The sequence below is a fragment of the Pyrus communis genome, chromosome 4, assembly GCF_041283825.1.
Source record: "Pyrus communis isolate YQ-2024b chromosome 4, ASM4128382v1, whole genome shotgun sequence".
Taxonomy (NCBI): Eukaryota; Viridiplantae; Streptophyta; class Magnoliopsida; order Rosales; family Rosaceae; genus Pyrus; species Pyrus communis.
Window position 1 is genome coordinate 3,985,962 of NC_142568.1, and position 20,591 is coordinate 4,006,552.

General features: G+C 35.2%; 2 protein-coding genes across 3 annotated transcripts; both read left to right on the top strand.

The window, feature by feature from the left end:
- Positions 1–3,641: 3,641 nt before the first annotated feature.
- LOC137721805 (Serine/Threonine-kinase) lies at positions 3,642–7,600 on the top strand. The gene is made up of 2 exons (XM_068460816.2): positions 3,642–3,932; positions 6,372–7,600. The coding sequence occupies exons 1-2, from the start codon at positions 3,904–3,906 to the stop codon at positions 7,108–7,110; spliced, it is 768 nt and encodes a 255-aa protein (XP_068316917.2). The 5' UTR covers positions 3,642–3,903; the 3' UTR covers positions 7,111–7,600.
- A 6,842-nt stretch (positions 7,601–14,442) lies between these two features.
- LOC137722932 (protein IQ-DOMAIN 13) lies at positions 14,443–20,461 on the top strand. Of its 2 annotated transcripts, none has more exons than XM_068462059.2 (6): positions 14,443–14,916; positions 15,870–15,985; positions 16,500–16,979; positions 17,737–17,976; positions 18,614–18,745; positions 19,528–20,461. In XM_068462059.2, exons 2-6 carry the CDS (start codon positions 15,893–15,895, stop codon positions 20,284–20,286), a joined length of 1,704 nt encoding a protein of 567 aa, XP_068318160.1. In that variant the 5' UTR covers positions 14,443–14,916; positions 15,870–15,892; the 3' UTR covers positions 20,287–20,461. The 2 variants fall into 2 exon arrangements, with proteins under 2 accessions (XP_068318160.1, XP_088548492.1); XM_088692366.1 differs by lacking the exon at positions 14,443–14,916 and adding an exon at positions 15,034–15,147.
- The last annotated feature ends 130 nt before the right edge of the window (positions 20,462–20,591 follow it).

Here is a 20,591-nt window from a genome sequence, read left to right on the forward strand (position 1 = left end):
CATAAACAGATTACCAAGTCGAGTCTTGGAGTTCAAATCTCCAATAGAAGTGTTAAAAGGAAGGGATGTTAGTCTATCACATCTTAAAGTCTTTGGATGCACATGCTATGTTCCTATTCAACCACAACATAGGGATAAACTGGACCTTGGGGCTAACAAATGCATGTTTCTTGGTTACTCATCTACTTAAAAAGGTTACAAGTGCTATAGTCCCGAGTTAAAGAGAGTTGTAGTTTCAAAGGATGTACGATTTGATGAAACTAACCCCTTTTCAACAAGTTGTCTGAAGAAGTCATGTTTTGAATTTTTTCCCTTACCAAGGGTTGAGGAACTATCTTTCAAGATACAACCTCTTAATTCTCCTACTGCAGCTGATGAAATTCAAGATAGTAATCACAATCCTGACCAACAGATGCATAATGAAGAATCTTCTCATGAAGAGCCAGAAAGCTCAACAGAAGAAACACAACAATTTCAAGGCAAAAGAATCCAGTGCATGCTAGGTATCCTCATACAAGGCTTCAAGATTATGTGACTTATTCAGCAAGGCATCCAATCTGTGGTTTCATGTCCTACCAGAAAGTTTCATAATCTTATGCTGCCTATTTGAACACCATCACCAGTCACTACAAGCCTCAAACATTTCAAAAAGCTGAGTATAGATCGATGGCATCCATAACATGTGAATTAATATGGCTTAAGGGTCTGTTGAGTGATTTGGGGTTTCAAACAAAGTAACCTATGTCAATGTACTGTGATAATCAAGTTGCAATGCACATAGCTTCCAATCCAGTGTTCCACGAACGAACAAAACATAATGAGGTTGATTGCCACTATGTCCGTGCTCAAGTGCAAACACAAGTGATTCAAACTCTCTACACAAGAAGTGCTGATCAATTAGCTGACATTTTCACTAAACCATTACCTCCAAAACAGTTTAAGTGTCTTCTATCCAAACTCGATTCCATTAACATTCTGGACCCGGCTTGAGGGGGAGTATTGAAAGTCAAGAATGGGTATTCCATATGCAGCATCAGTTACCCCATATCGTCTAAAAAAAGTAATGGGTATTCCATATGCAGCATCAGTTACCCCATATCGTCTAAAAAAAGTCAAGATTGGGTATTTGGAGCTATTGGATAGGTTGATGATTAGGGTATAGTTGTCACCTTACTTCTAGTTAGATCTTATATCTTCTTTCCCATACTTCTAGGGTGGTTAGAAGCTTTTTGCCTTACCTTCTTTCTGCTCCTTGTTTTATGGAGCTGCCGTGTAGGAGTGATTTAAGGGTAATCAGTGTGTTGATCACACCTTGCCTTATGTATCTTGTATTCTTGTGTTGTTGTTTCTCTATAAAAGATATATACAAACAAACACTTAAAACTCAACACACACTCCAATGAAATTGAACTCTCTACATTTAAGCGATGTTCTAATTTTGGATTTTTGAGGGAATCGAAAATGGAGTTGGTCACACGCCAATGGAATTGGGGCCTCTATTGTTCTTTGTTGTATTTAAGATCAGTTGCCGACTGATCAGAAGTAAATCGGTTGATTTGCACAATGCCTATTCGAGTCTTTCGATTATTGTGGGCCGCGAGAGATCATGCCATTAGGGTGTGGAAAACTATCAAGTTGGAAGGAGAACTTCTTGGAGAATCTCAAACAATTTTATTAAATTTTTGCTAGTTTAGCAGTTAAACAGTGTTAAAGAACTACTTTAGCTAATCACTTAAACTTTTCGTCTCCAACAAACACGCTCTGTTTTAACAAATTTTGAATATTTATTATCACTCATTTTAAGAAGAAAAAACTCAACTCACTCATTTTTTAAAACAACATTCTCTCTTCCTTTTGTCATTGGCTCGAGAATTCCACTTGAATTTCATTAATTTTTTAATATTTAGCTCAGTTGCTCTATAAACTTAAATACTAACGGTTCATTTTTCTATAACAGAAACTCTTTTATAGAGTCAAGCTTCTCTTGAAGATGAGTTTTTTTTCAAATTTAAAACTCTTTAAAATAGAGTTTTAGCGGATTTACAGTTTTATGTGGAGATGCTTTAAAAAATGACCCAAGCCATCTCTAGTGTTCATTACTATCTTCTCCCCCAAAGTTTTTATTCTGAGCTTCCAATTTTGTGCAAGTTTTCTTGGGTAAAATTGATGACAAATGTCAAATTCATTGGAAACCTTGGGAGTTGATGTGTAGGCTTGTGTAGGCTAAATGGTGGAGAAATTTTCAATGTGCTAGGAACACAACTTAGTATATCAAATGTTATAATACAATTGGTTGAATTTTTTTTTCAAGTTCCCAACAATTATATTATTATATTTAGTGTACCAGGCCGTATTTCCAACAGGCGAGCTGATACCCTACATATCATAATACAAGTAGAGGGACATATATGGAAAAATCTCTCCCAATCATGATGTCTTTTTCCTAATGCAACAGCTTTTAGGTTCTTTATATGGACAAGGAGCCTCTCCGATTCATTTTGTGAGGATTCTAAGGATTTCTATATTCTAACCATTCATCGTACATCGCGTGGTCAGTTTTCGTAAGGTATATTTATGTTTAATTTTAAATAAAAAAATTAAATGATTTCTGACTGCATGACGAATGCCTAATATTTGAGGTTTCCTAATATCCCCACAATTTAAATCAGGATGGGATCCAAATCCTCTTAATATAACATCTATCACAAATGAATCATGATGCCATCTGTTGTAGTTCGATGACCCAAAGAGGAAGTTTCTTCTAATTTTGAGGATTCCGCTCTAGCAGCAAAGAAGGCAATTTCTAATGTCTAACTCGGCTAATTTCGCGTTTGAGTGATTTTTTTTTTGTAAGGATGGTTTTTATGGAAAGAGCTAGGCGGTTGAGGTGATGGAAATACATTGTTAAAGTAGGGTCTAGGAGGGTGTCATTCAATATGATGAAAAAGGCTTTTGGGTAGGGTTGAGATATTAAACGCTAGGCATGAGGTATGATGCGTGCCATAAGAGGTACAGGTTGATCCCCATATGATAATGATATGATTCTTGTGCACAAAGGCCAGGCCAGGCAGGCAAGGCATGTCTGAACACATAGATGCTTTAGCTTTCCTCCATGCTAATAATCATAGACATTGGGAGGGAGGTAACCATGATTACAATCATTTGGGTAGCTTTTTAGCTTTATATACATACATATATGATATAAGATTTATTCGCATTTTTTTCTTTTCTTTATGCCTGCTATTGTTTATATGATATAAATTATCATATCATAACAACCGAATCAAAGTGGTATATTATCATTACTATACTAACCGAATTAATTGACACATCGAAATTTGATGTATCAAAAGTTTGACATAACATTAGTAATGTATTTTGAGATACTAAAAATTTAATATGGTAATTGATATGAAAATTTTAGTACGATAACTGTACCAACCCAATCCTAATTATATATATCCAGGGGTTCTCATGTGATTTTTCTAGTTCAAAGGCATAAAATAAACACGAAGAGAAAAAGAATTTGTGAAAATCACAAACCAAAATGATATCCTTTAAAAGTTATGAAGGGAGCTTTAGTAGTTACAGCATGATACATAAAGCAAAGAGATTTTGAATTTTGAATCTCTCTCTCTCTCTCTCTCTCTCTCTCTCTCTCTGTGGAGGAGTCAGGCCTGCCAAGTTGCCAAAGAAAAGGAGGTAATAAAGAAATGGAGTAAAGAAAAAGGAGCACATTGCCATCTCCATCTCTATCTTTGGATCAGAAATTGGAGCAAAAGCAGCTGCAGGGTCCTCCACATTATTCTCATCAACCCAAATGAAACTTCTTCTTCCTCCTTCTCCTCCTCTTTCTTCCTCTCCCGTCTCATTATTCTTCACCTGGACCTGCATTATCTGTTCATGCAAGATCCAAGTAACTCACAAGCAAGGTATGCCCATTGCCCACCTCTCTCTCTCTCTCTCTCTCTCTCTCTCTCAACACGCACACCCTGCGTACATTGTAAGCTTGTAGGTACATAATCATATCAGCTAATTGGATTATTAGTCTACGGTGATAAAGGGAGTTAGAAGCTAGTTCATGTGGTAAAAAAATTAGAATTTAAGCTCCTGTGATAACATTTGTTAGAATTTAAGCCCAAAATTGAAATTTCCGTCAACGTTCCGTTAATTATTAGCACGTGAGCCATATATATTAGGCTAAAACGGAATTCTCCGTTAATTGTTAGCATATATTAGGCTAACTTATATTTTTAGTCTCAGATGTTAGTCTCATGTGCTAACAATTAGTGAAGAGTTGAGGAAATTTTCAATTTTTGGCCTAAATCTTAACAGACTTCACTACATGAGGTTTAAATCCTAATTTTTTTTATCACATAATCTATCTTCCAACTATCCTATCACCACAGAAACTATTAATCCAATTAAGCCTAATCGTATTTACATGAATGTTATGGCACAACTAATTTGAGGCCTGCATGCTTCTTCAATGTTGATTAAGTAATTGCTGCTTTGTATATAATTTATATATATATTGAGTTTAATGTTTACTATATCCAAATGGTTAGAGTGTTTTGCTAGTCTACTAAAGAGAAAGGAGAATATAATTTTGGAATGCTAATTCATGCCTATTAACAAAGTTAATCATATATTTCAGGGGGTTTCGGTCCATTTCATTAACATCACTTTGGGTCTTGTCCATCTAATCTAGTTACAAAGATACGGTCCAACTCAATTGAAAATTCTGCCACATAGACTATTTACATCCAAGATCTTCTCCGGATCCTTTTAGGGAGAATTCTATAGATCAATGAATTATATTCATTTATCGTACACAGTTTTTGTCAAGTACTATTTGTATTTAATTTTAAATAAAAATATTTAAAATAATTTCTGACTGCATGATATACGATGAACGAACATAATTGGATTATTATTTAAGTGTTGATTAACGTGCTTATTTTATATTGTTGACACATCATTTAGTTTGAAATTTTAATTTAAAATTTTGATCTCCCTAGCATTACTCATTTTAAAATATTACCCCACAAGCCACTGATTCTAAATGGTAGACTACTCGCTTCATCCCTAAATCCAAGCCATCGATCGTTCCCATCTCCAATGTTATTATTACTTGATGAGAAATGTTAGAGACTGCATATGTACACTATATTGATAAACCATCTAATATGACAAGAGATTCATACAATTAACATTTAATAAGATAAACTCATTAATTCACATGATATGCATACATTATTTAATGCATCAGATAATACATTAATATAGTACAAACATGTAGTGTACCCGCATTTCCCTCCTTTATCACCGTCAGTGTGAGACATATATTGTACAATGATTGCTTTTGACTTGAATAACTTTTGCACTAGTCGTAAACTCGCCCCTAAAATAAAATTAGGAATAATTTTTTTAATAAAAAAATATTATCTACAATAAGGGAAGGGAATAGACTTAGCATCACAATAAACTAGTAATAATGTAGTTCAAATTTGTCTTCAATGAGAATAGAACCTAAGATCTCTCATTTATAAGTGAAGAAAAAAACCATTAAACCGTAATACCGAATGGCTAAAATAAGCAACATTAAATCCATATAATTTTTTTTTTTTGTTTAAAATCATGAATTCGGTTTTCCAAAATATCCTAGGGTAGAAATTAATGAAAATGGTTTGAAAACTTTGAGTTTTAACAATAAGGACAAAATAAAAGGTAAAATGAATAGTACTAGGATTGATTTTTTAGTGTAAAAATGTAATTTTTCGTTAAAATAAATAGTACCGAAAGCTTTTTGTTAAAATTCCGTAAAAAATAAGCTGACTCATAATATAAAAAAAGAAATTTATTAAGTAGGACCAAAAGTGAACGGACCTAAATTGATAAGATAAATATGTAGGATTAAACCTAATAATTAACTACGTAATTGATCTAATGTCTAATTATCTCTATGTTTTATGCATTCATAGATGTTTTCATTGTCTTTATCTCGTACCTATTGACAACTAACATAATCTTATAATTTGCACTTCATCTCTATCTTATAAGTATTTTTTTTAATACATCGATATTTTCACACTAAGGGGAGAGAGAATTCGGCTAAGTCACATAATGGACAGCCAAATTTGGTATTGAATTCGTCATCCACGAGATTCGAACTTAAGACCTCTCACTTCCAAATGTAGAGGAATACCACCAGAATGTAGTACTAAGTGACCTATCTTATATGTATTAATCAGACAATATAAATTGAGACGCTTCCTTTCATATTGACAAGTTTTTTTATTTGGTGCATGTGAGATAGTTATCTTGGGGATATTACAGTTAATATAACGCACTTGTTTTTTAATATATAGGAATAAGCCTTGGTATCAAAGAGCAATTGAGATGGGCAGTTTATGGAGAAGCATCAGCAATACTTCCAAGTCCACACAAGTTCCAGCGTCAACTTCATCCACGCTATGGAAAACCGCTGTTAATGTTAGGAGTGGGCACTTGGAATCGAAAACCAAAACCGAAACACGAACCAAACCATGCCCGCCTAATGTCCAAAGTGGTGGCAGTAGTACTACTACTGGAACAAACAATCACACCTTTTCTGCAGCTTCCAGTTCGAGTTCGAGTTCGAGTTCCAGTAACAATAATATTAGACATGCCAACAAACTGCGAAAATGTACCTCTCTAAAGGTTGCCACTTCATTTACAAGGGTTTGCCTTTGTGCATCAATATCTTCCTACAATGAGGTTTTCAGAGCTGAGCTTCCCCCAAGAAGAAGCAATAGTTACCCGAGAACGCGATCGTATTCCAAGCCACTTGGTACAACTAGTAGCAGTACTACTGCACAAACACCACAACAAGCAATGAGCGCAAGACGACATAGTACCGACCAAGGAATCAGAAGAGTGTTTCGAGGTAAGTCATTGACCGACGACGTGTTGATGAGAAGGTTTGTTGTAGAAGAAGAGGCAATGATGCAAGTTAGAAGGAGAAATCAAATGGAAGTCATAAGGAGGAGAAGTGTGATGAGGAGGAAGAGGCTTGGCCCCAGTCCTCTTAGTAGAATGGTTATGGCTCAGGTTCTGGAGGAGGATTAAAACATTTTAAACTTTCCCCTCATTTTCTTTCTGTGCCTCTTTCATAGTCCTTTTTCTCTTATTATTATTTGTGGTCAAAAGAAGAAGTGCCTCTCTCTCTCTCTCTCTCTCTCTAACACATCTTTTTCAAGAACCATGATCTGAAGAACTTCAACTTGTTTGACCACTGGTCTGGAATTCGTCACCTTGAAATCTAGAAATTTTTCGAGAACGGACTTTTTGGAGCCTGCATCCTTCGTTTTCTATTTCTTCTCCAATGACAACCATGGTTCTTTGGATGTCTTGCAGGATGCATACACATTGCGAAGAGTATCATCTAGTCCTTTAAAAATGCACTATGAGTCCAAGCATCAATGACATTTATAGTGTCTTTGTCAGGGTTTTCTGTCAAAAATGACACTCTTCCTTCACAGCATGTACAAGATGTAACGTTGTTAGGTAGAACAACATTTTTTTGCTTTGCCAACATTTGAAGTCTCATCCCTTATAATTTTGTGGCTTTTTGGTATAAGGGTTCTTGGTGCTACTTGTTAGACATATTCTAAAATCAGAAGAACAAGACATTATGATCACTAATATAATGAATAAATCAATATAAAATAGAGAGGAACTAATTACATTCATCTTATCTGTAGAATACAGAAAACATGATTCTTTCGGATGACATAAGAATTAACGTATGAATAAGAATGTCTTCTACTCTCTCCAAACTATATATTTTTGCTATGAATAGGGTTGAACACATAATAGAACAATTATTGTGAGAGCAGACACAATCTTTATATAGTTGCTAGGATATTTCTCAATCAAGTCTATTATTAAATGAGAGATACTCATATTCACAATTATATATTTTATATCCCACCATAATAAGCCTTTACTAAATAAAGATCACGTAATAGGTTAATCAGAGGTTAAGACTTTATTACTCTAACCATATTTGGCCATAAGATCACTTCAACAATCAAGTCACCTAAATATTAAGTTATTCAAGAATCAAGTGATTAATTCACAAAGATATTGACACTCAAAATTATTCTTACACCACTCATATTGACTAATTGCTTCATAACATATTTTTTGTGTATAAGATTGTTGGAATGAGAAATGTTAAGAAGACTCTCTCAAAAGTAGACTCTCCTTGACCTCTATACCATCTCATGTTTTTGACACAATTCTTGTCCCAACATTATAAAATATTATGCCAAAACATAAGGTGTCGAAGAGTCCATAGTCCTGTGTTTTGAGAGAGACTCTTTATCATTTCACTTGTTGGAACATAAATATATACTTTTCTTGATAATAGTAATTAGAATACGAAAAAAATATTAATAAGGACAAAGCAAATAAATATAATTTGAAAACAGAAAGAGAAATTCACTAGCAATTGCAAATGATATTTTATTGCAGTGGCATAAAGCAATATTGTTTATGCACTTTGGTACAGATTCATAAAGCAATCATGTTTATGTACTTTGGTATAGATTCGATTTCTACCGAGTCTCCTTTCCCTAATAGTTAACTGTTTAACCCACTACCGCTATTGTTACCCGTAAACCTCATTTGTCCTATCGACACACTTCCTGTTAGGCCTTGTTCGGCATCAAATCATAACTCAACATCCAACACGATATTGCATGTTTTGAGCCCAGTTGACTGGCATGATTTGTGTTTTTGGGAGTTATGACGAAAAGTCCACAGTACAATTCACTTTAACGAAAAACCACATTTTTATACTAAAAAGTCAATCCTGGTACTATTTACTTTATCATTTATTTTGTCATTATCGTTAAAACTCAAAGTTTTCAAGTTATTTTCATTAATTTTCTTATTTTTAAACCCAAAATGCATCATGGTGTGGTTAAGCGTAGCCCACATCTTCATGGCTCCAAGCCTCCAAGGTTTTTGTTTGAGACAACTCCAGAGTCTTCCTAGGTGGTACATAATAGAAAGGGATAATCTTCGGATCCTTTTTTATTTAATTCATCTAGTTCGGGATCCAGACCGTTAAAATTTGATCATACGATTACAAACAAGGGAGCCTTTAAAAGTGATAATAACTGTAGCCGTTGGATCAAATTCCAACGGTCCGAATTCCAAAATAAGTAGATTCCCTTTCCGTACATAACATAAGACAACACTCTCGCCTTTTTAAATTGATGAAGACGCATGGCTTGTAATGATAAATTGACGAAGACAAAGCTCCATTTTGGACTCTTATCTTTTGTTTTTAGTGATGATAAATGTAATTGAATTATTTAGTGGGTTAGGATCGAGTATACATTTTTTTTAACAAACGATATTATCTAATTAAGGGATGTGGAAATGAGGTAAACTTTACAATAGGCTAGTAATAATATGGTTCAAATTCATCTTTGACGAGAATCGAATTTAAAACCTTTAACTTATAAGTGAAGAACAATACCACCAGATCGTAGTACGAAGTGGCAAATCTGGTATACATTTTTATACACATTTTGACATCTATTTCATAATGTATTTTTTAACGATTCGAACTATTTATATTGTAGTATATCATTAATAGATCATATTCACAAAAAAAATAGACAAATTTAAAATCATTAATACATTTTTTTGTAGTGAAAAAATGGACACATATGGTCTACAAAGAAATATGAAAAAGAAATGCTTTTTATTCAAAACGGTCGATGAGATTTGAAATTTATATAAGTGGTCTTTAAGTTTGTCCACCATCAATTATTTTGGTTCTTTTGTGAAAATATCTATTAAATAAGGATTAAAATGATAAAAATCCCTCAGTTTAATCAACAATCGGCAAAAATAATTTGACAACAAATTGAAGGTATTTTTATCATTTTCTCCTTATTTAACGAAGATTTTTTTAAAAAGGACAAAAATGATTGATGGTTAACAAACTTAATGAAATACTATTTTTCTTACTTGTTCTTTTAGGTCGCCTAAGGTATCTAAAAGGTTAATAAAAGTATCTAAAAGGCGATAAGGTTTGGTTGAACAACATAGTTGACCTACCAAAACTAATTTCCATAATTAGGAAAATCTTTTGACTATTTATTATTTAAGGGGAAGAAATCAATTAAACATTATTGCATCTCTTTTGTCCTGGATATGCATTCTCATATTGTCACGCACGTTATGTGGACTAATAGCATTTAGTATTGTCACAAAGTAACATTCAGTATTATACCAACGACCCTTCCATTTTTTTTTAGCCACTTAATTTTAATTATATGTATTGTCTATTCCATCCCATACTCATTTTTTATTTTCAAAAGATAGCTCTAATGAGTTAAACGGTTCGCTAGGAAATGTTTTTAATATGATTGAAATCATTTTTTGGGAAATTTGAAATCAATTCTTAGTAGAAATTCAAGTGGATCCTAGAAAAGCACTTTAAGTGTTTCTTGCAAGAAGTAAATATCTGATGTTTCTTTCAAAAAAACATCTAACATGTTTTTGGAAGTCAAAATCAATTCAACCAAAAATGTTCAGTCATTTAAAAAATGCTTCCAAATGATCTCTTAGTTGTTAGAAAGAAGGTGAATTAGTGGAAGTCATACGCGCATTATGATGAATATATATAATTGTTTTCTATCATCGTTATAGAACATCGTATGTATCACCATATTCCGTTACCATTAAAGACAAAAAAATATTTGAAATTGAACAAAAATCATTTTAATATAACCAACTTTCAACACACGGGTCATCTTTGTAGCATAGTTCAGGAAGTGTGCGTGGAAATTTGGATCAGATTAAAAGTAATGGAAAAGAGAAGATAATTGTGATGAAAGGTCGACTTTCATCTCCTATACTGCAACCCAAATTAGGAGTAGGATTATCTCTCCTCTTTTTTTCTCTATCCTTCCCTTTCATCCTATTTGAACGGTCACGGTTAAACAACGTTAAGATTTTATATTAATTTTTTATAACAAGAGAAAGACAAAATAAGAGAATGTGAGAGGAGGGAAGAGAATTCTAGTCTCCCAAATTATGGCTACATTTTCGGTTTACTTGGGTTTGTTTGTTTACTTGAATTAAGGGTGGCTCTACTCACACTTTCATTTTTATATCTCATACACATTTTTTAATTTTTATTCATTAATTTTGTTCAATTCATTTAATGGGACAACCGAAATTTCAGAGTGATATGTGAAAAACTCTCTCACATCTATAGCTTTTATAGAAAAAAGCAATTAGAGTGTCCAAGTGGGGAAAAAAATTGGAGCAACGATCTTTGGATTTAAGCCCAAATGATGAACTAAAAATATATGAGTATGGAGCAATGATCCTATTCAATAACATCATTAAATATTTCTTCCAAAGTAAAGGGTTTAATGAGGCAAAAAAATGATGAAAGTTTTAACGTTGTTACCCAAAAGAATCATTGCTCCACATTGTAATAAATTCACGAACCAATGCTCATAAATTTTTAGTTTAAGAACCAAAACTCCAATTATACTAAAGTCAGGAAGCCATTGCCCCAATTATCATATCAATTTTCATTGATATGATAAGAATATTTTTCTCAAGTACCGAGTTTGACACTTATTTCCATTGAAATGTAAAGTTATCAAGAGCTTATATGTTAAAAATTTAAGAATTAATCAAGAAATGTAATTTAAAAAAAAAAAAAATCGAGAAACGACTTAATAAAATCCCTCTAAATTTTGTCAAACGATAGGCATTCAAATCACTTTTATTTGTTAACTATTTGTGTAACATCCCACATCGCTTAGGGGAGTGATCCTTAAATGTATATTCTCATCCTTACCTAGCATGAGGCCTTTTGGGAGCTCACTGGCTTCGGGTTCCGTAGGAACTCTGAAGTTAAGCGAGAAGGGGGTTAGAGCAATCCCATGATGGGTGACCCATTGGGAAGTGTGCCGACAAGGACGTCGGGCCCCTAAGGGGGTGGATTGTAACATCCCACATCGCCCAGGAGAGTGATCCTTAAATGTATATTCCCATCCTTACCTAGCATGAGGCCTTTTGGGAGCTCACTGGCTTCGGGTTTCGTAGGAACTCCGAAGTTAAGCGAGAAGGGGGTTAGAGCAATCCCATGATGGGTGACCCACTGGGAAGTTGCTCGTGAGTTCCCAAAAACAAAACCGTGAGGGAATGGTAAGCCCAAAGCGGACAAAATCGTGTTACGGTGGTGGAGTGGGCTTGGGAAGTGATCCGCCCCGGGCCGGGATGTGACAATTTGAAAATTCAAGACGTAAATTACATGGAAGGGTAAGAAACAAATTAGTGAAACTCACTAATTAAAATGTGGAGATATTTAGTACAGATAATGTTGTTGGTACTAAAAAATAATCTCATTGTTCACTCCTCATTAGTGTATATATATTATTTTTTTTGTAAATATAAAAACTTTGTAACAATGAAATTTTTGTTAGAAGTATGCCTTGAAAGCTGCTTTATAGCTTTTGGAATACTTATGTTGTTAAATTCTTGTTTAGTGTAGGAAGGTTTAGCATGTGTTATGTCCACTCAATCATAAGTATGACTCGTCTCAAGTCATTAGTGTTAGACACTAAGATGAACACATAGGTGTTCAAATTATTGAGTTCATTGAACTACGATCAACAAAGAGTTCTTATATACATGTCATATAAAAACTCATAACTTGCAATAATGCAAAGTTGTCATTTGATCTGAGACACCACAATTGCTTTATGGGTAGGTCTTTAATCATTTGACAATGTAACAAAGATCATGCTCCATCTCATAGGGTAGGCAGGATAAGACGGCTACGATCAAACGACGTATTAGTAAGTGAGCTTTTGTTTTCAAACTACATATCATGTACATGGTTTTCATAATTGCTTTTATGAATGCTTGTATATCATGCCATGACTTTTACTTAGAAAATGCAAATATTACATACATTGTTGTTGTTGTGATTTATGAGTTTTGTGAATCCTATTATGTCATGATCATACATACATTTTTATCTTCTTAGCGCTCGACTGTGTGCGGTCGGAAAGTAAGACTGTGTGCAATCGGAAAGTAACCAGACCAAACACTTAATTTGACAGTACTCGGGTCCCACTATAGACTTCCTTCCACATTGATGATTGACGCGTGGAATGCAATTGACGTTTGCGCCTGTCTCTTGGAGTTCCATGGTAAAAAGTTGTCAGGTTTTTCACTCGGATGAAGCAGTCGAAAAGTACTTTAAGTTGAAAGCTCGGTTCTCATGGTGCCAATGCTCTTCAGCCATCCTTGACGCACCGCTCGATAAATAAAAGCTCTTAGGCTGGTTTATACACCTAAGAGTATCTTCAAAAGAGAGGTCAAAATGTCCAAATCAGCAATAACGGTAATAAAAGACAACATTAATGTTTTCCAACTGAGAAGCCAAATCTGATGTGACATGACATGGAATGATATCTCTTCCCCTTGCTGCCAATTTTGACAGCACCTTCACATTTTTAAAATTAATTATTAAATGCTTTTTATTAATTTTTTATTGGTTTTAAGCATTATCCTTTTGTTTCTTTTCATTCCCACTGCAAAGAAAATACATATGAATTTTTATTTTATATTTAAAATTTGACATATCGGTTGGAGAACAAAACTTTAAAAGATGTCAATGTGCCACGTAAACCTTCAAATTTAAATTTTAGGTTTAAAAATTGACATTTCCATTGGAGATGGTCTAATAGCTTGATATGTCGACTTTGTAGGTATTTATGGGCTTCCTTTCAAGGCCTTGTGTCAATAATACCTAAGAGCATCTCCAAAGGAGATGTCAAATTTTAAACATCAAAATGATATTTGATGGCTTATGTGGTAATTTAACATTTTGTACAACATTTTGCTCCACCCGATATGTTAAATAATTACGTTATTTGAAAAATTTTGTTTTTATCCTTTTGTGGCATCCAATATTGAGGCAACCAATCAAATATTTGAAAAACATAACAACATTTATTATATTATATTAATCTATTAAAAAATTATTTAATAAATTTGATATTTGCTATTAAATTAGACAGCCAAAGACCTTACCTTCAATTGATTCAGCACCACATAAAAAATTGAAAGCTTGATTGGAGAGAGTTTGCTATCATTTTTACTGTTGTATGTCTACGTGGTAGTTTTAACATCTTTAAATATGCTCAAAGACTCCTAATTTACAAGTAAATAAAGAAGAATACTATGTAGCGTAATATCAAGGAGAGATTTGGTGTAATAAATTAAGAGAATAAAAAAAACATAGAGAGTGAAGGGAGGCCAAAGTTGTAATAAGTGGGAATAATCTGGTGTGGTGGCCAAAATAGTCTTCCCATTGAAGTAAAGTTAGTTGAAGTTGGCCACATTGAGTGAGAAAGTGGCCAACCTCTATTTCTCTTTCTCTCACTTCCATCATCATGGCATCAGACACACAATGACACACACAGACACACAAATCTAAAGGCTTATAAATCCAGCAAAAGGCAGAAGGTGGGAAAGTTGAAAAGTAAAATCCATTCTTTCATACCAGCAAGAACCAGATTCAAAGTTGGAGAGAGAGAGAGAGAGAGTCATAATTCCATCATGAACAACTACCGCTAACCATTCATTTTGATTAATAATATATGTGAAAAAAAAAGAAAAAAGAAAAGCTTTTTGATGGGGAAAAGAAACAAAGGAGGGAGAGGCTGAGAGACTCTTCCGTCTTCTCGTTGCTTGCTCTTTCTGTGTGTCTGTCTGTCCTTCTGGTTGTAGCAGCAGCTGATTTGTAAAGGGATCCGGCCGAGTGCTGTCTTTGGAAGCTTTGGTTGGTCGTCTTGGAGGTGGAGGAGGAGATATAAGGTACAGATGCCTTGCTTGAATAATCATCTTACTCTGTCTAATTATCTTTATTATTTTTTGTCTTGGAGGAGGAGCAGATGCATATAAAATGGTTCTCAATTTTAAATAATTTAATTTAATTATATATATAAAAAAAAGAAAATTTAAAAAAAGAAGAAGAAAAGAGTCTTGCTGTCAGAGCAATTGTTCTCTTCTGAGTTCCTGAGTTCTGACTTGGGATGTGATTCTCCTGTGAGTCCTTTCTTCTTGGGATCCCTCCCTCCCTCCCTCTTGATTTCATGTTTGTAAGAGTGAGAAAATTGTTTTATTTTATTTTATTTTTTATAAATAAATAATATTATCTTGATATTCTGTTGTTGTTGTTGTTGTTTGGTTTGTGTTTTGGTTGTCTGGTTTTCTTAATTTATTGAGTAAATTAAATAAGGAACGATAATGATGTCCTTAATTTCACTTTCGTGGGTGTTTGTACTTTTGTTAAACTATAGGATCTGGATTATCATCTGATTTGATAGTTCATCAATAATATGTGTTTTTTTCTTATCGTCTGTCTGTCTGTCTGCCTTCCTGCACAAGGATTTCTTTCTTGCTTTCTTCTTCTTCCATGGAAGTTAACGATCTTCGATACAGCAATGTTGCGCTGCTGATCAATCTAGTAATTGTTTCAGCTTTGAATCATTTTTAATTTGACAAATTAACTGATGCCTGATGGTTGGTTTGTCTGTCAATGCCCCCCTGATTAGTGTATGTGGGTGGGGACATTAAGCTTAAACAATCAAAGAGGACACATAATTCAAATTGATATATATATGTACGTATATGCGTGTTTTCTGTAAGCTAGGCTTCTTTTGTTAGTGATCGAAACATCGATCCAAATTAGATGTTTTCATCACCATGCAAAAATGTAACTTACTAGCACCTGTAAATTCTCAAGTGCTCTTTCTTGTCCCTTTCAGGTAGGAACGGTAATGCTAGGAACATGGGAAAGAAAGGGAGTTGGTTTTCCGCCATAAGGAGGGTTTTCTCTCCGCATTCCAAGGACAAGGACAAGGACAAGGACAAGGCTGTCAATGTAAGAGAATATGGCCTATTTCTTTTTCCAATGGAGTTTTCTAGATTTATATCACAATTTTTTGAATGTCTCACATAAGCAGACGAATCACAGGTTGACCTTTTGTAATTGTGGTTCTATTCGGACCACTTTTTCCCAAATTTCTAACTTTTAAATAAGTCTATTCGGGGGGTCGTCTCAGAAACATGAGTCAGCTGCTAGCTGTAATGAATGTGCTTGTAGCATTTGTACTAGCGAGAACTGTGTATAGATGGTGTTTTAGTATTTACTATATGATTGTTTCGTCTTGTTGGCGATAAAACAATCATAAATTCATACTGCAGTTTATATGTTCAATTCAGTTTATTGTATGTCTGCAACAAATGACGGTTCAACTTTGATTAGAGTGGTGCACATTTTTCTTTTAAATTTGTGTAGTGCATAATCATTTTTTTCTGCTTTTCGAGTGCAGCGGTAAATAATGTGCAAAATATTTGCTAACTCAAACTAAATCTCATTGTTAATCATATTGCAGGGTTCAGAGAGGAAAAACACAAAAGAAAAGAAGAAGGGGCTTGGGAAACTAAATCGTGGAGAGACCAATTCATTCATTCCACTGTTCAGAGAACCAAGCAGCGTTGAGAAAATTTTTGGGGATTTTGAGAGGGAGCAACAAAGAGTAACTTTTAGGCCTCCTACACCTGATGAGCAACCAAAGACCCCGCCATTTGTGCCTCCTAGAGTTGCTTCTCCGAGGGTTGGCTCACCAAGGGCTGCTTCTCCAAGGTCTCCTTCCCCAAGAGCTCCTTCTCCAAGGGCTCTTTCCCCAAGAGCTCCTCCTCCAAGAGCTCCTCCTCCTCCAAGAGCTCCCCCTCCTCTAAGAGCTCCTCCTCCAAGAGCTCCATCTCCTAGCACCCTTCATCAACATAAGGAGATTAGCTACAGACCTGAACCAACTCTAAGGAACCACCATGCCTCAGCTACTAAAATTCAGGCAGTCTATAGAGGTTATATGGTAAGCTTACTTTTCACCCATTAGCACTCAAGGGTGGGGTGGGATGTTACGTGTAATGTGAAAACTGGACTATACGAAGGTAGAATTCAATATAGGAAACCTAATCCCTTTGTTCAGTTCATCTAATTGAAAGCTTTCTAGTGTTTCTACTTTTACTGTGGCCGCATAAGACAATGCATAGTTATGCCCTGTCAAAATAAATAACTCAAATTCGGACATCACTTTTGGAGAACGTTTTAGGTAAAAGGTACTAGACTAACGAATTCTCCAAAAATGTAGCCGTTAGTATAATATAACGTGCTATCTAGAATCTGGTGTTTTGTGTCCTGACTTTATATCATAAAGTTGCAAATTTTATGTGCATAATTAGTTTTTAGAAGCACAGCAGCAGTTCAAATGTAAGTAGTGCGCAAAGGGTTTGACCAGCGACCAGAGATAAGATTTTGTTTGGTCCGTATTCATTTTTCTGGTTTACATGTTAAAACTTTATTTAAAAGGTACATTTCCTTCCCGTAGAGGTGTATTGTATAACTCTAGAGGTATGCGCACAGGAGAAAGATAAAAAAGGCTTCTGCATTACTGTGCAGTTGTCATTCTGTCCGAGATCATGCTACATCGTTCTTGGGAAGGTTTTGGTACCATGCGAAGTTGTCTTTAGCTAGCATTTGATATCATCTGGATCAAGTCTAGGTTTTGATAACTACAGGTTATGAACTTCCTGGGAGCCTGTAATGAACTTAGTCTACTTTTTATACAGGCAAGAAGAAGCTTTAGAGCTCTAAAGGGTCTAGTGAGGCTTCAAGGAGTAGTAAGAGGCCAGAATGTGAAGCGTCAGACGATGAATGCCATGAAATACATGCAACTCTCAGTGCGCGTTCAGTCCCAAATTCAGTCGCGGAGGATTCAGATGTTAGAAAACCAAGCACGACATCAAGTCCAAAACAAGAATGACAAAGATGTGGAAAGCACCTTTGGCAAATGGAACTTGAGCCAGCAAGTATGTCTCCATTCATCTGTTTGTTATTCTATGCCTATCTGTTTCATTTGGTTCCAAACGTTTAAGCTCATAGCTATTGTAGGGGGCCCTAAAACAAATATAAGGCTAATCACTAACATTACACTTGCACATCCACACACCAACACTTCTTCATTTGTACGTTAATATGGTCAATAATTTGGGGAAAACATGGACCTTATGCATGTAAATAGAACATAAAATTAATAGAAGCAATGGTTCCGATGAACAACAGCTAAGCACTTAGCCGAGTTTATGGTTGACGGGCCTTACAATATGTATCAAGCTGAACACAGCACGATGCATATTGCATTTATGTCACTTCAAGGAAAGCTTAAGCTGGTGGAGAATTGGCCGAAAATGTATAGTGATCTTATATTATGAAACAAGATCTTTTAGGCCGCATTACTTCTCAAAACAGATTAGATGAACCATCTTTTGATATGGAAACCTGTAGACTCACATGACTATAACAATATAAAAGAAGATTACTCTACTTTTTGTGCTAAAAAATGAAAAATAAACATATAAAAACTCCACCACTATGTCTTTAATGTGGTTAAGCACAACATATCTATAAAACAAAGTAGTGCTAACAATTTCAAGGATTGTGCTCTAGTCCGAGACTGCCAATAATGAGGATTGGGATGATAGCTTGCTAACTAAGGAGGAAGTGGAGGCAAGGTTGCAGAAAAAGGTTGAGGCAGTCATGAAAAGAGAGAGAGCAATGGCTTACGCCTACTCCAACCAGGTATTCTTTCTGCACCAGTAGCAGTAACCCAACTGAATCTATTTTCTAGTCTCATTTTCTTCAACTGTATGTTATTCTGCGTTCACTTTTCTGTTCAGATAGGGAAAAAACAATCTTCACTTTTATGTTATAGTTTCATACCCTATTAAACTCTGAAAGATGCAATATTAACAATGACGTAGATAGTGAGTGACATCATTTCACCGGAAAAACGTCAGAATCAAAACCATTTGTTCTCTTTATCATTAACTAAAGACTATCTCAAAAAATTCATTCATGTGCATCGTTCAGATTGATGGTTATGGTAAAAAGTCCTCATGATGGACCGCTAATTTGTTGTATTCATATGGATGATTAAACAGTCTTCTAATCAAATGATTTTCTAAGAGATCAACGGTTCCGGTATTGACATTTGAATGGTAAAATGATATTGCATCGTTATTGAAGGAGGAATAGGTTTTTACATGATTATATTAATGAGTTTTTTCTATGCATGGGTTACATAATAGTGGTAAGGTGACACCATCAATCCCCTAATGGCCAAGGTGTAACCCTCTGAGTGTCTTGATCTTAGAGGTATTTTGTGGGTCAGGCCGGTTCCATTGACCTTGAATTCGATCTTTTTTCCCCTAGACGAGTAATTTAGAATATCGTTTGCTAAAGAAAAAAAAAGGAACATAGTGGCTTAAGGGGTTAATTGGTTTCCTTTGTGCAGTTTTTAATGCAATTGATAGTTATCATATTTCTTGACGTTGCTTTGTACTTTTGTGTAACAAAAACAGCTGTGGAAGGCTACTCCTAAATCAGGTCAAACACCTTTAGCTGATATCCGGTCTGGGGGATTTCCATGGTGGTGGAACTGGTTGGAACGTCAGATCCCTCCAGTAGACCCTCCTGCAGCAACCAATGCATTGAAAACTTTTCAGTTTACTCCTCCAAGACTAGGATCAGAGCGAAAGCCAAGCCCCCTGGCCCAGTCAAGCAATCAAGGGGAACATCCTTTTCCATTTGATAACAATTTCGACACACCAAAATCGTCAGCAACAACCATTAATCTGACAACAATAAAACCAGCACGAACCCCGCCTCCCACTAATATGAGTAGGACTCCACAAGCAAACAGGTCTGGGCTATCGAAGTACAGAAGAACACCAGCTGATGGAGCTGAATCCCCTTTCGGTTTTCCACTCAAGGATGATGCCAGCCTCACAAGCTGCCCCCCATTTTCTGTTCCAAACTACATGGCTCCCACAGCATCAGCCAAAGCGAAAGCACGAGCTAGTAGCAATCCCAGGGATAGATTTGTGGGGACACCGACCAGTGAGTCCAAAAGGAGGCTTTCCTTCCCTTTGACACAAGGTATTGGGTCTTTCAAGTGGAACAAAGCTTCTTTTTTCTCTAACAACAAGGATTCCAGCTCTCCAATGAATTTAGATAAGAACCGGTCTTTGCAATCTATCGGAAACACGAGCATAGATTCCACGGTTTCAATGCCTGTGGCTCCACGAGCTGGGAGGAAGCCGTTTAAACGATTTGTGTGATTCACTTTCGTATATTTTTCGAACTTTTCTTGTACCTGTCATTCATTGCGGTGTTGATTTTGTTTTGAGTGTACGGTAATAGACTTGAGAGTTGCAAAACACTGATGTAAAATGATAAAAAGGAAATATGTGTCGTGTGTGTAATATATATGATGCTTTGGATTATTGGATGGAACACGATTTGAATTTTTAGAAGTTTAATAGACAATTTTATTCTACTTTTGCAATTCTTCGACGATTCGTACCACTCGTTTCGATGTACATAACGGGTGCAGAACGTCGCTCGCAAAGTATACAAGTCTCGG

Bases quoted from the DNA above. Each gene is read 5' to 3' on its own strand.
- LOC137721805 (XM_068460816.2), top strand. From the start codon at position 3,904: ATGCAAGATCCAAGTAACTCACAAGCAAG. The intron at 3,933-6,371 runs GTATGCCCATTG...TTTAATATATAG, and splicing joins CCAAGTAACTCACAAGCAAG to GAATAAGCCTTGGTATCAAA.
- LOC137722932 (XM_068462059.2), top strand. From the start codon at position 15,893: ATGGGAAAGAAAGGGAGTTGGTTTTCCGCCATAAGGAGGGTTTTCTCT. The intron at 15,986-16,499 runs GTAAGAGAATAT...ATCATATTGCAG, and splicing joins ACAAGGACAAGGCTGTCAAT to GGTTCAGAGAGGAAAAACAC. The intron at 18,746-19,527 runs GTATTCTTTCTG...TAACAAAAACAG, and splicing joins CTTACGCCTACTCCAACCAG to CTGTGGAAGGCTACTCCTAA.